The sequence below is a fragment of the Calidris pugnax genome, unplaced genomic scaffold (assembly GCF_001431845.1).
Source record: "Calidris pugnax isolate Ruff unplaced genomic scaffold, ASM143184v1 scaffold138, whole genome shotgun sequence".
Lineage (NCBI taxonomy): Eukaryota > Metazoa > Chordata > Aves > Charadriiformes > Scolopacidae > Calidris > Calidris pugnax.
The window spans coordinates 1,922,771-1,938,427 of record NW_015090858.1 but is presented as its reverse complement, the minus strand read 5'-3'; the positions used below and the strand labels follow the sequence as shown (position 1 = coordinate 1,938,427).

Sequence of the window (15,657 nt, the reverse complement as noted above, 5' to 3'; positions counted from 1 at the left end):
TACTATAAAGTCACAGTGAGGGCAAGCGTGGGTTTGAGTGTCATGTCTACTTGAATGCTTTCTTAGGCCAAAATCTGAGGCAAAAAGCCAGACTCTTACGTCAGTTTTTCTGATCAAACTACCAGTCTACTTAGACTATTCTCTACAGGTGTAGTCAAGTAAGCAGACTCATCTTTTGAACACAGAATTTACATTTCAGTTCACTGCAGCATGAAGTTTCTCTATTCCACAAAGAATGGAAGCAGCCCAAGTGCTACATTCTCCATTTATGCCACCTGGGGAGTACTCTCAGTACAGAGCAAAGCAAGAGAATAATGAACACAAGGACAAAGCATAAATCTCAACACACCAGGAGAATGCCACATGCAATCCAGAAATGAAATTGTGCATGTTGTATTTCAGTTTAAATCAAGAATCATTTCATTTCTTTTTCTGAGGGTAGGTTTGTGTGTTTATTGCACAATAATCCTCAGATTATGAGCAACTTCCAATCCATGGCACACCGAGTCACAACACACAACGGTTTTGACAACTGAAGTCTCAATCAGCAGGGAAAGTCTGGAGTGATTTAAACCATGTCTTCAGTGCAGTTCACTGTAGTGCTGTTGGTTATTGTGGGTAACAACATATCGGTTAGGTAGCTCTATTCATCCTCTTTTCTACCCAAACCTTTGATCATTAGATTATTTATAGAAGAAGAGATTGCTAAATTTGCAATACCTGACAACACAACTTTGCATGTCAATGCGACATAATTCACCCAACCTTAGCTCTTCAGAGGACAAGCTCATTCACTCTGCATGGACAGAATGATACTCCTTCTGAGCAAGTTTAAACACTGGCAAGAATAAAGCTATATTCTTTTATTCTTTGAAGCTGATGATAAGCCATTTAATTAGTAGGTTAGTTTTAAATCCAGATTATATAGTTGCCTTTTTAAGAGACAGACAGATAGATGAAACTCTGCTAGTGTAGAGAAGGCACTTTCCTTGCCAATATGGTTTGTTTAAAGGGGTCCAAGATTAAGGACAGTGGACTCTTAACAGATCTGAAATTATTTTTTCATTGTTGCCTTTACCCATACCCCAGGTAATGCAGTCCTTTGCAAGATGTATAAGCATCTTAGCTGAATCACAGATTCAGCTGAAGTCAAATGTTAACACATCAGTTTTCCCCTAACGCCAGTAAAAGCCTGAGATCAAAGACAAAAAGTTACAGTTTTTGTGCCAGTTCTGAGGACAGTTATTTCTTGGACCCCTAAGTAATTTCACCATGATCTTTCACAATAGAAAAACACACTTAGGCAGAAATGAATAGCACACAGGACATGCTAGTAGAGGTCTCTCATAAAAATATTGCAACTTGGTTTTGTCTATCAACTGTACTTCCATCATATACATATATATGCACACGCACACACAAACATTAAAAGCATACTCTTCTCCTTCACTTGGTACAGTCAATACTCAAAGCAGCCAAATGGTTAGCAACAAGCCAATGGAGAATGTTTTCAGTATACCAGTTGAGGATTAAGATCCCTCAACCTGGCTATGAAGTGAACTGTGAAATGGCTACCTTAAAGTTCAGTACTTTTTATGAGATTAGACCGTTCTGTACTACCAAACATGAAATGTCATGATAAAGTTCACTCACCATCTGTTTAGATAAGATGCAGGAAGAAAAGTACACAGTAACAGTTATTGAGATTCCATACCAGAAGTCAGTCATTAAAGAAAAGAGCCAGAGATGTATTAAAAATAATTTCTTTGAGCTCAGAGTGCTACATAAAGGCAGTATCAACACCATAGGTACTGGTAAGCAGAGGTCTTCGATGTGCAAGATCTCATGATGGCCAACTTAACATTCTTTTACAATCAGACTTTCACAGATACTGGCCATCTTTATGATGTTTTGTTGGTATCTAGTAAGCTCTTCAGAGCTATAAGAAAGGGCCAGGAAAGAACAGAGTAAGAGTGGCTTTACATTCCTATTCACCTTTACAAGTGTCCATTATGTTTACAACACCTACTTAAAGGGAAAGTATATCATATGTTGACCCAGTCCTCAGTGAGGATAGGAGGCTGCAGTGCCAAGCCCAAGCATCTCACACCTACTTGGAGGCAAATCATCCAAAGATTACTGGAAAATCCACTGCCAAAAATACAGCATGCAAGTTCAGGTAAGAGTTCTTATCCTCATGTACATTCTTCTTAGATAGTTTACATAAATCTTAAGAGTATATGTAAGCAGTAATACAGCTAAACAGTAGGTTTCATACTTCAATAATAAAGGGTTACTCACCTTTTAGCGCAATTACTTTAGAAGCTGGATTCATGATGGCACTTTCAGCAGAAATCGGACGTCTGATGGGTGTTGTTGGATCACTCATGTCAATTATCACTACTTGTGCTTGCTCTCCCACTTTCTCCCTGATGCAGATGAATTTGTCAGATTCCATTGTTAAGGTACTGAATCCAATATTTGCTGGGTTAATGCCCAAATTTTGGAGCTAGAAAGATGAAAGAGAGTGCTTTATTACCTTTCCCATGTTGAAAAGAACAAGGTTAACTCAAATCTCTATGTATAAAATCTCTTCCAGAAAGAAATGCAAGACCTGCATATTTCTCTGACAAGAGTATATATTATGGAACTATGCTCGATCTTCTGATTCTCTTTGTTCCATGGCTTAATAACGACACAATTCCTAGTATTCAAGTCATAAAGACATTCCAAAGTTGTGTTACTGCTGCAAATTAGGAGGAGTTTTAACTTAAGCATTTATTGTTTAACCTGGTTCTCTTAATGTGATAGCCTGTATACTATCAGTTGCATCATTATTCCAGATTTAGCAAGGCTGGTAAATTAGATATTAAAAACTTATTAAGTGGCAGAACTACAAGATACAGCAGCAGCGGGTCTTACGGAAAGAACCAATTACCCTTACACAACCCACTCCTAGCAACATTATAGATTGAAGTCTACGTAGCAGGTTTCAAACAGCCTATTTTTACAAGCGGACTTGTTCATCTTGCTTCTTAGAGTCTAATTCTTACCAGTGAAAACTATGAAAGATGTGTGAAAATACTATCAGTCATTTCATCTCTCCTTGCCCAAGATATCATGCCATTTGGCTCAACAACAAAAGCAGGGATTTCAATGCAGACCCCCTCCAGCCTTATGTCCAGCTCTCAAAACAGAACTTGCCCTCAATCACATGATAGTGGGTACAAAGCAATTACTCAACGAAACTTAAAGTCATTTTGTGTCACTGAATAGACTGTCCTAGAAGATGGCTATTTCTCATTTTCATCCTTTTGTGCTTTGTTCCATTCACTTCCAATTTCAGATGGAGGAGGTGGCAGTGAATGAGTATCATTGTTTCAACTGGTTTGCGGTAAATCAGATTTACCTATGAGCACACCCCAGCTTGGCATGTATGGAAATTGCATTCTATATAACAGTTGACTGAGATAGGCCTGAGCACCTGCTTTATGCCCCAGAGCAATGCTTGTCAAGCAGAGGAACAGTGTCAGCTTCACTGGAGCTTCTTAAGGGATTAACCTATACTGCTTTTCAGTGCACTGCAAGTGAAAAACGAATGCCGTCAAGGAGACAGGAGAGAAACTACCACCAGCATCACTGAGTCATTAGACCCCTTTGATACCAGGACCTTCATACAACAGGCTAAACCTCTTGGGCAACAAGTCCCATTATGGTGTCACAAACACTGTTTTAGCATGTTTTGATCTGGATGATCACGGCTTGTTAGGGTTTCTATCAAGCTACTCCCTAAATCAAAAATTGGGTATGTAATGAAGATACCTAGAAGCATGGTGTCAGAACTGTGCCCAAGAATGCCTCAGGAATTGTTTGTTTTCCATTTAGCTTACTAATGAAGAGCTACTCAGCTCAGTAACTGCTAATCTCAAAGTACTCAAGTTTCAGTAATACAATACAAGCCAAATGTACACACTTGTAAAAAGATGTGTACTCCCTCCCACAAGTGCATGTCAACAAAATTGGCACCATTCAGCTAACACCTCCCTTTATAGGTAAATACTTCAATACATGCTAGTAAACTTCAGTAGGTGCCATTCATTCCAAAAGGGAGTCAAAGTTTAGGCAAAACAAGAGAAGCAGCTGCTTGCAACTAGAGTTCTGGGGGAAAAAAAAGTCCACTTGGGTATGCAGATATTACAGGATTCTGTGTCAGTAAGGAAAGAAGTTTCCATATCAAGACAATTCATGTACTTTTCATATGTGTTGCAGAAAGTTTTAGTACCCAATAAACATGCAAGTTGTAGCTCCATCAACTTTTATGACCTTGAACAACAGAGGAATGAATGATGGGCCCTTAATTCCACTGTTCTTGGTCACATGCTCCAGACCAGACAATGTCCACTTGCTGTGACAAATGACATGTTCACATAGTAGACACTTGAGCACTTTAATGTTGAGCATGATCCAAGTCCATCTACCAAGAGACTAATTAAATTAAGCATCACAAGACTGTTCAAGAGATTTAACTGCAGCATAGTAAAGTTCCTAACTTGATTTAATTAATCCAAACTCAGATGTATTTCCAGAATACTGAAGTAGAAACACAGGTTCTTCAAGATCTCTTCTACATTACTGTGCTTCACCTTGACCTACTCTTCAAGAGACAGCCCCTGGCCACTCATTCTGCATGGTAAGAATCTTGAGGCACTAGCCTAGTTGGAACTCACCTTTAAACCCAAGGTTGTTCTCTGCAAAATCAGGTCCGTGTTGAAGAATAACATTTTCGCTCTTTTCACTAAGATAAGTAACATTTTGCATCAAGTTTGGGTATTAAGATTTCCCTTTTTAACTGTTATAAAATCCAGCAAAGCTTTCAGAAAATGTAATGCTAAATTATGCAGGAGTATCACTGTCATCCTTATTACTAGGGAAGTCAGTCGCATCTTTTAAAGGCAAAATGCCCTAAAGGATGGTCATGTGAATACTGCAAGCCTCAGTGAATGATGGCAAAGCTTCACATTTTAGTAGTCTGAAAATGCTGAAGGCTGTTCCTGCCATTGGGGGAGTGATTAAGTATCTTCATCAGATCATATGTACTCCTGTGACATAGAAGCAGCGTAAGAGGCATATTCCTTCTGAGTATACATAAGAACACGAGCAGAATTGCTCTACCACCAAACAAAAGGACATTAGCTTGTATCACCTCTATCCTGGGTGGGACAAACCTTCCAGGACAATCTGGACTATATTGTTCTAAAGCACCTTCTCTTGTGCATCAAGCACAGAATTAAGAAAACTTTATTACAGAGGGTAGCAAGCATTTAGCTATATGTCTTAAAAGGCCCTGGGTGAAGGTGCTACAGGTCATTATTGAAGTTTGTATGTATTAACTAGAAATTTATTTTCATGAAGGAGTGAACATCAGGCTTCTCAATTGCTACTAAATTTTCATTTTTTATTATATTTCTTAGGCAAGCAGTACTCCCAAACTAAGGTCGCCTTCTTCTGAAAAGAAGGATTCAACCTTACAAAGTAATTCCAGAGACATTTACTATGGGGATAGTCTTTTTCCATGGTTTTACCACACACTTTACTTCCATGTAATCCAGCTAAACCCTACCAAGCATCCCCACTTAGCTTACTGCAAGCCTTGCTGTAGAGGAAAAGATAACATTCTGTTTCATAAGTAACCACCTTAATGCCTCCGCTACCTTTTCATGCCCTGATGCCCATCATCTACATGTATAGTGTAGAACTATTTTCACTATCAGGCTCAATGAACCAGACAAAGATTTTTGCTTCATAGATACATAGTATTACTGCAGGCTGGATTAGCTTCCAAACTTACTTTTAAGCATCTTACAGGTACTAAGAACTTACTGACACGGTAAAGATTAACCTGAGATATATTATCTGATTCTCAACCTGAATGAAGATACACAAGTCCTACACTTAGGGTGAAATACAACTAGTAATCTGAGATTTAGTCTTTGCCCATTCTACTTTACCAACATGGTACTGTTTGCTAAGAAGTGGAGTTGAGTAGTTTTTACACAAGAGTTGTACTAAATATTGGGCTTTTTTAATGCATTTCCCTTTCTGTGGAGTGCAGCGATCCAGACTGAGCCAGCATGGACTAACTCAGACACTAATACTAGCAGTCTTCAAAATAAGTCCATTTCTCTAATGGGAAATACGTAAGCCTGATTTGCTGCCTGTTCAATACTGACACTCCAATACTTGGGACCTACCACCAATTAAATACTGGAGTCAGAAGAACTCTGTGAATTTAAGATCCCTCCAGGGTTCAGTAAATATCCCATTTCAGCTTTATATCACACAGCTCTAGTGGAAATGCTTTTTAGAGGTGATCAACTATTGTTTCTTAAGCAAACTAGACAAGAGTAAGGTTTGGACAGAGGCTGTAGGTATCCAAATATGAAAAAAGGCCTGCTAAAAGCTCTGTAAGCACATATCATTTCAAGCATAATACAAACCAAGAATGCAGTAATACAGTTTCTCAGAACTCAGAAAAGTATATTCAGTCTTTTACAGCATTTCCATTGTAAACTACAATCTCCTTGGAAGAGTTCAATCTGGGAAATAATTTATAATTCACAGCTCTAACGGAAGCACTAAAGTTAAGAACCTGATTAAATCACAGTAGCTTAAGGAGTGTGTACCAGTACTTCACTACAGCATGGCTGGCATAGCTTGTACTGCTGCAGCTGGTCAGCCATCAGGCAGATAAGAAATGAGTCCTTATCTTATCCCCCTCCTTTGCTATGGGACTTAACTATGGTATCCTCTGTAATAAGAATGAACAAGATGCAAGTTTCTTTATGAATTTGTGAAAACTCATAGCTACAAAGTCCACATCTAAAATAAGCCATTTAACTGAATTAAATGAAACTAAACAATAGGAAGACTTGTGTTCATTCTCAGCTTAACTACTACCACATCAAGACCTGGATACCTTTCCTTTACCGGCAGCTATTCTCCATCTTTCAGCTCACGTGCTCTTACAGGACTTGTATGTGCAAGCTATAACAACTTCAAATTTAGCATGCACTGTGACTGGCAGTCACTCCTCCTGCACACGCTTGGAGCTATGGCTCAGTCAGAAGGATAAGCAACATAAAGCAAAATGAGTTTCACACAGACTGTAAACAGTCTGCTGATCTCTAGCACTCCTCCAATTTTACGCGGACCAAGATCGCTGTTTCACTTCACACTATCATTTAACCACTTCCAGCTAGAGAGAGTGGGAGAGAAGAGTTCAGTATTTAGCACTGCAACTTATGTTTAGTTTCTCTGGAGTGCACTTTCCGCAGGCTTCAGCTCTTTTAGTAAAGTACAGACAACTATCTTGGGAAGACTCTGAACTTAAGTGAAACAATGTTTCATCAGCAACAGTCTAAATTGGAAATTGGGTAATTATAGCACTAACAGCTATTCTAACCACTTAAAACCATATTAATTTAAATGGCTACAGTACACATTGACTTAAGGTACAGATTTAACACAGGATCACTGAAACACAGCAGTTATAAGGAATTATAACTTTTTTGGATCTAACATCATAAAGCAGAGCAGTAGATCTGTTACACTAATTTTAACTATAACAATTTAACTGTAGCCAAGCCAAATGGGGAGGGGAACTAGTTGTTCTGCTGTCAACACTAGAAGAAATTTAATTTTTCTTTTATTGAACTTCATGCTCTGATATAATGTGTATGAATGGTTTAACTGAAATTGATTTTCTTAGCTCTCTGCTCAGTTTCGATTCTATACATCTATGCTATATTACCATTTCAGTGCTCTCATGCAAACCAATCCGAGAAACTCCTGGTTCTGGATTACCTCTCAGGTTGTGAGTTTTTTTTAACCAGACTTTGGGCATAACTAAAATTTAATGTTTTGAGATTATTTTACATATTCTAGTCTTTGTTTAATTACAATCCTAGGGCAGTACAAAGCACAGATTCCCATTCTAATATCAGCATATTCATTCTTCTTAAAATACCACACAGTTGAGTTTCTCTTGGACGTCCTTACTCGGCTTCAGTATGGTAACCTAGAAAATACAGAAACATTGATGCCTTGTGGAGCAGACTCAAAGTTGAGTGGAAAGAAAAGGATATATGTCTGTGGTCATCTTATACGCTTCTGTGTACAAAGTAGATACGTAAATGAAGGGAGAATTGTATGCTGGTGTGACTGTATATTTTTCCCAGAAAAAATGGAGAAAAAAGATACACTTGTTAGCACTCATCAACTCCCAAAGAATTCTTGCAAAAAAAACGTAATTTTGAAGGTATGATACTGTGGTTGCCATCTTGTCACTGAAATCCTGTGTAGTTTGTCCATTGTACATTTTGCAGGTGTCCGGGCACTGTAAGCAAAACTAAGCTGAAAAGTTCAGCTAAACGGGAACAGAAAGGGTGGAAGAAGTGAGCAGAAGCTCAGGGCATGTGAGAGGTACCTGAGGGAGATTTAAAAAAGTTTTGGAGGAAAGGAAACTGTTGGAGGGTTTCTCTTCTCTTTTGTAGTCCTGCCATCCTGACATCATCTGTAACTTTCCTGCTCCTCTACCTGCTTACCCTGATGCATAACCAAAAGACCTATGAGAAGGGGAAAGGGGGGGACACGCAGAACAAAGAGATTAAGTTGATAAAGCTAAATATGGGTGATAGCACAGCATTATGAAGAGTAAATGCCTAACCTTTTAATGAATTCTCTACCAGCCAGGCATCATGGGCCATTTACACATGACTCTAGATGTTTACAACACATAATATTAAGTTAGAGCTGATAAGACTGCACTGCAGATATCCAGCCAGAGCAAACTCTACTAGTTTTCACATTCCTTCTGATTCCCCTCCACATTTATCCCACCATGTAGAAACAACTGCAGCAGCAGCACTGAGGAGTGCATTCCTACCCCCAGCTACTACTAATCTCCATTTCTCTGTAGCAGAATACGGCTTCGCAGCTACTGCACTCAAACTGGGGAGGGGAGGGGGAAGGGGAGAGAAGCAAAAAGGGTGAATCCTGAAGACTTCGGTCCTACACGTCAGCAGCAGGGGTCCCAAGCTTCCCCTGCTTCTCTGCAGCCTCCATGCTGGGAAAAAGTCCCTCAAGCCCAGTTTCAGTCCTTTCAATGAGATCAAATTCTTTAAGAGCAAAAGCAGGTGTTAGCAAAAAAGAGAATATGATTGCAGTACAAATCCCTTGAGAAGTTGCTAGCCCCCCACCCAAAACAGAAGTACCACTATGCTAATATTGGCAGTGTTACAAGACACACAACACTAGCCATCACAGAAACAGTCATTTAATATGCAAAGCAGCACAATACACCTATGACATACCAAGTGTGATATTCTCTCATCATTATTGTATAGCCCAAACACAATCAGCAGGACCAGTTACGTTTGCTAGTTTTAAATCATGACCACATGCTTCTAAGAATAATCTGACATCAAAACCACTTTGATCCCAAGTTTTCTACTCAGACAGCTGTACTGTAGCTCTTCGGAATTCAGTGGAGGTTACTACAATCACTGCTACACTGGACATCAGTAGGGAGAGGGTGGGGGGAGTGACAGTATAATTCTTCTTCACTATGTTAAACTCTCTTAATCCATGTCAACTCTGAGGAGTCAGATGTGTTTGCTCCCTTGGACATAGATTAGGTATTTCTGGAGCTCACTAGCCCTATTACTGTTTTTCAGGCTAAAGCTCCTTCTGGAGTGATCAAAACAGTTCTTCCAGTCAAGCAGAAAAACAACTTCCCAAAGGGAGCTGGAAGCAGCAATAACTATTTCCCAAGATGAAATGCATGAAGTGGCACAAAGTCCACACGGATGGATGATACACAGTTCATATTTTGAAATGGATGTCTCATTTGACAGAAAGGGGTGGAACAGAGACAGAAGGATGACTTGCCAAGTCCACTTCCTGTTCTCTCATTCATTTAGCAAATTCCTTTAATTCCAGCCTCAAACTGGACATTCAGAGACCGCTGTTCTCTCACTCCATTAACAACCCTTCCTCATCACCAGTTCACAAGGAAATAAATAAACCGGTTTGTCTCTGCTGCATCCATTAGTCATGGATCTTTTCCAATGCTGGCATTATGGTTTTCACAGGCTATGAAGAAGAGAACTATGACATTTTTAGGGATGGGTTTTTTTAATCTTGTTATGTTTGGAAGGAGGGATAGAGGTTGTGCCACTTCCAAGTCCAAATGCTTTCTTGCACCTCATCTCACCAATTTCCTCCCAGTTCGCAGCTGCACAGAAAGACGTCCCCATGAACCTCTGCGATTCAGATGCTGATGGTCGTTTAGGCAAAAGAGAGAAGCCTCGATCCCTCTCCAAGATGAAGACACCCACCTAAACCGAGGCGGAGGAGCCTTCGTGGTCCCCGGGACGAGGTGCCCGGCTCCAGCCCGGCGCCTCCCCCTCACCGGAGCGGGAGGTCCCTCAGGCAGCGAGTGACTCTGCACAAATCGCGGGCGCTCCGCGGCGAGGCAGCCCGGGGGATGGATGGAGGGACGGAGGGAGGCGGCAGCCCAGGAGTCCGCACCGGGGGCGGGCCCGGCCCCGCGCGCCTTCCCGCGGTGCCCAGCAGGACGGCGGCTCCGCACCGGAGGGAGGGGGGACCCCTGCCACAGCGGCCGCGGGAGGCACCCCCGCGGCCCGGCCTCGCGTCACCTCCCCTCTCCTCTCCTCCCCTCCCCTTAGCGCGCCCCAAGCCCCGGCTAGGCCGCGGCCCCCCTCTCTGAGCGATGGGGTGAGGCAGAGCAGGGGGAACCCCGTCCCTGCGCCTCCACCGTCCCCCGCCGCTCACCTGGAAATGTTCCTGGAAGCGAATAGGCAGTATCTGGGCCATGGCTGGGGACGAGCTCCCCGAGCCAGGGGCGCGGGGTAAGGGCCGGCGGTGGCAGCAGGGCAGGCACCGCTGCACCCCACACGGCGGCGGGGAGGAGGGGAGGCGAGGGGGGGCGGCGCAGGCGCAGAACCCCGGCTGGGACGGCGCCCCGGCGGGCTCGCCTCCCTCCCCTGCCTCAGCTCGGGGCCGCTCACTCCGGTGCCGGGATCACTCCGCACCTCGCCAGCCTGCCAGGGTCTCCTCAAGTAGTCCCTTCTCCTCGGAGCTTCTTCCTCCGCCTCTCGCCCGTCCTCGCCCGCCCTCGCCCTCTGCCGCCCGCCTCTCCCCGCCGCCCTCCGCTCCCGCTTAGTGGCAGGGCTGGGCAAAGGGCTCCGAGGAGCGGGGGGCTCCCGCCGCCCCAGCTGCGGGCAGCGGAGAGGGGCGGGAGGTCTTCTCAGAGCCTAGGTATCCTTCCGCCCCTTCCGCACGCACTCACGTGACTCGACCCCCTCCCCGGCTCCCCGCGGCAGCGGGTGGGCGCCGAGGTCCTTCACCGTCCCTTCCCGCCCTTCCGCACGGTAGGGGCGGCGGTGCCGGGGTGATGTTCTCCTCAGGGACGCGAGGCTCCTGCCGTGGGTGAGGAGAAGGGCAAGGGGCTCTCCGGTGCCGCCCTGCCGCCAAGCTGTGGCCCTTGGTGGGCACTGAAGGCCGGGAGCGGGCCCGCGACATGACCCTGCCGCTGCCGAGGTGGCTGGCTGCAGCGTCGGGGGTGACACTGGCTCGTTCTGACCGCAGGGGAGCAGAGGCACCCGTGGCCTTTGACAGTCATGGTCCCCAGCTCAGCGCAAAGGGCCAGGGCAGCCGCCGTGTCTCAGCAGCCCCTGGGAGCCCCAAGGGGCTCAACCAGCGCTCGGGCCTGGCACGGCTGCCCGCTGCCCTTGGCCCACCGAGAGATGGGAACACCACGTGGGCTTTGCGGCCTACTGCCGTGCCCAAAGGCGGGTGAGGAGTTTTATGATCGTTATCAGGAAAATTTGAAAAGCCATCCTGCTGTTCTACCCCGTTGAATTTCTAAATGGAAATAAGGTTCCATCCCTGAAGAATTTACATCATAAATTGGAAAGTTATTAAACAACAAGTGGAGGGTCCAACACGAAGAGGTATACCAACACCTTTGTTTTCACCCTCACTACAAGTCAGCCCATTAGTATCATATGGGGGAGGTGAAGGTAACGTTACTGCTACTATTGTTTCTCCTAAATTGCTGTAATCCTTCAAGATGGAAACCGATTGCTGCAGTGTTGCTAGCTCCGGCAGCTTTATGAGGAGTGTTGCGGTGGTCACATATTCCCAGACAGCCCAGCTCTGGGAAACACGAGATTACAGGAGAATCTCTGATTTAATTTTTTATAAATAAAGTTCTCATGCTGTGGGTTGCAAAGAAAAGCTGTTTTAATTCAGTCTTTTAACCCTGTTTTCTGAATTTAGTTTAGGATCTCTCAATGGAAAGGTAATACTGGCCTTAGGTAAAGTCTATTAAAAGGAAACGTAAAGGGTCTCAAGTCGATGTGCTGGTACCCCTCTGCTTAGCTAACTGCTACTCTCTTGCTCCTTTAAAAAAAGGCAGAGCCACAGCATTTAACAGCTGAGAAGGGTGTAATCCCTGGCAATCCTTTAACAATGCAATGGAAAAGCTCCTGGCAAATGTTGCTCTATTTTATCAGAGGTTGCACTCCTCCAGATGTTTGGGTTTCTGGCTCCTTCTAGAGATGGCAGCCTGATGCTCTTCAGTATTTGAGAACAGTTCTAAGAAGAGCTGCATTTTTGCCTTGGAGAGGCTATTATTTACATGGAAAAATGTTATATGTATTGTGCATATTCCTAGTCTTCTTCCCACAGAATCAGCCAAGGAGGTCTCACTGGAAAACCAATGTGCATTACTCTTAAATTTTCCTCTTAGAGTCTTGTTCCAGAACATCAGTTCAAATCATTGCTTAACTACAAAAGTGTTCAATTTGCAAATGTTTGACCACTTTACTAATTCTTTGAGAAAACAAAAAGGCAATGGCAGGTATTCAGGCCTATATGAGAGAGCATTCACTTACTGACAGTGGGAGACCTGCCTAAGTGTGAATAAGTGAAGCTCCAAGTGACAGGGAGTCTGCAGGCTGGAGTTGCAGGTCCTTGGGCCTGACCACTACAGACTGCTGGTGATGTGACGTGTGTGGCACAGCACTGAGCCCAGAATGTGTGATCTGTGTCTGCTCCCAGCTGTGTGCTGATGTGCACCATCTGAGTGTCAGTGTTTTGCCTAACAGATAAATGCAAACCTTACAAATGCTGTATCAGTGGTCACACACCACTGAAGATGTGGCGCAGCCAAGACAAAGCATCATGACAGTTCCAGAAGTTCTGATTTCCTCTCTCACAGAGAAAATTGACATTTCATGCATCTCAAGGCCCTCACTGACTGCCCTGTTTCTTCAGAAATTGTACTCCCTGTTTTTCAAACCACACCCTCACTCCTTGGACTCTTTTCCAGCTTGTCTCCTGGAAACGGTGGAGCCCTCCCCTTTCCTCCCATCTCCTCAATGCTGAGTCAAGAACGGTCTCCTCTCATCATCTCCCATCCAGAACTGACTCCCTGTACATGTCCTGTAATCATTCTCCATTTTAGTGCAAACTTCTGTTCAAATAATGTTCTTTTCCCCTGGAATTCAATTCTCCTTTTCCCATCTGTTCTTCTTACTGAATGCATAACTCTGGGTCATACAAAGCAATCTGAGGCTCTGGATGAGTTTCTTCTGTGGTTTTTGTAAGTCACTGCACAAGCTCCTGACAGTGGACTGGTAAAATTTGTAAGTGTAATGTTTTTGAAGAAATAATTTGAAATATAAAGATTCTGTTGCAGAGTTGTTTCATATGTAATTGTTTAATGTTTAAATTCCCTCTTGTTCATTCTCTGGCAGGAGGATGTCATTATACACATGTAGCATTTAAAGGAAATCCCCTGTTATGGTGGATTTAACTTCTGACATGTTCTTGATAAACATTACTTTTTTAATTCAGTTTGGTCGGTGAAACCCCATCCTGTATTCCCTATGCATGGAAAGCTCTGCCGGAGATGATAGATTCTGATGGTATTTCATGTCAAAATGAAGAGAAGTGTCTAAAGGCAGTAGCAGTGCAGGCTGGAGGTCTTTAGATTCCCCACAGAGCTAATGCCACGATACATAATTTACTTGTAACTGGCAAACAATATGCCTGTCTTTTCTTCCAGAAGCATTTCCATTTAAAGAAGCCATTTCTGTTTGTCTTTGTGCTGTGCTCTGTGCATTCATACAGTTGTTTGCTGCTTCTCTGGACACTTGTGTTCTCCAAGGTTGGCAGCACAGATGCTGAATTACTTGCATGGCAGTATATTAGCTGAAATTGCAACTCCTCCAGCCCAGCCTTGTAAGAACACATGTCTACTGGTTGGTGACACAAAGCCGAATAAAGGGCATGGGAGTCAACGTCTGTTTTCAAAATTGTGATAGATGGGTCAGGGCTGCTCGGTACGTGAAACTTTTTAGAAGCTGAATTCCTCCTGAGTGTGTCCTCTGGCAGGTCACCCTTCAAGTGGATAGAGGGTGAACCTGTTCTTTGAAAACAGAACTAATGGAAAGAAATGAGATAGCTAATATAAATAACTGTGCACCTATTGCTAATTTCACTAGTTCTGAAATGTCAAAAAACCATCCTACACCTATAAATAGACAATGCAAAATCTTAACCTAAGTGTTCTGAATGGTTAGATACCATTTAGGAGCATAACTAGTAAGTGTGCATAAATAGGACACAAGAAGAAAAGGCTGGAAAGGACCTGAAGTAGTCTTCAGTTTTCTGGTTATTCCTTCTGTCCTACAGCAAGCCTGAATGAACTGATGTTTTCTAATTGCAGATCAACAGGGTGATTTGGGAAATGCTGAATATATTGACTGTTAGGGCCTTTTATTTATTTCCTTTGGAATAGACCCTTGACAGGGAAAAGTCAGTGTTCATTTTCTTAACATTATTATTTTATCCAGGAAATAGAATAAAGCCACAGAAAGCAGAAACCCCATTACATTTTAAAGTGTAGTAATAAACCATGCAGATGATAAGCAGACTTTAAATTTTCTATATGGCCTTTGCAGTATATTTCCCCATCTCTTAATCCTGGAGAGATGCACTCTCTAAAGCCATAAGCTATGAATTTGCCCCATCCCTAGAAGGAAACAAGTCTTTTAGGACTCTGCTTTCCCTATGTTTGCCCATTTCCTTTTCCCCACCATAGTAAGCTTTGAGACCGTTGGCCAAATTCAGCCATATATGATGAGGAGAATAAGCTCAAAGATACTAAATTTCTGCAAGTTTCATGAAAATAGGCAGCCAGAGAGTGGAGACAGACTTGTATTAAGGAATGGCTGAAGTGGGAGTTCAGCCCATATGGCAACTCTATAAAGCAGTCAACCCGAATCATGAGGGAAAAAAATAATCTTTGACCAAGGCCTGCACCTTCTCGGATTAGTTTTATTGTTCATGAAGTATTTTTTGTTCCCTGTCTTTATGCCCATATTCCTGCTTGTGTATGAATCTATACCTTTGACCTCATTAACTTTAAAGATATGTTCAGAAATCCCTTCCTGATAACACCATTATTTCCTGAACTGTGTTCTCCCCTTAAAAAATAGGGTTTTACTAGATCGTGTAATGCTATTTTATGTAACACAAAGATCCTGGGTTTAATTTTTTGTTTGG

The 15,657-nt window shown here is 43.0% G+C and overlaps 1 protein-coding gene across 5 annotated transcripts in view; it reads right to left on the bottom strand.

The window, feature by feature from the left end:
• LOC106889221 (clathrin heavy chain 2-like) overlaps positions 1-11,190 on the bottom strand; it is a 38,093-nt gene extending 26,903 nt beyond the window's left edge. For 2 of the 5 annotated variants that reach the window (XM_014944050.1, XM_014944051.1), the window contains exons 1-3: positions 10,855-11,190; positions 2,302-2,509; positions 1,654-1,656 (exon numbers count right to left, since the gene is read on the bottom strand). In XM_014944050.1, coding sequence (XP_014799536.1) covers positions 1,654-1,656; positions 2,302-2,509; positions 10,855-10,896 — 253 coding nt within the window. In that variant the 5' untranslated portion in view covers positions 10,897-11,190. The remainder of the gene's footprint in view (positions 1-1,653; positions 1,657-2,301; positions 2,510-10,854) is intronic. The other 3 variants (XM_014944053.1, XM_014944052.1, XM_014944054.1) reach the window with 3 other exon arrangements.
• Positions 11,191-15,657: the final 4,467 nt, after the last annotated feature.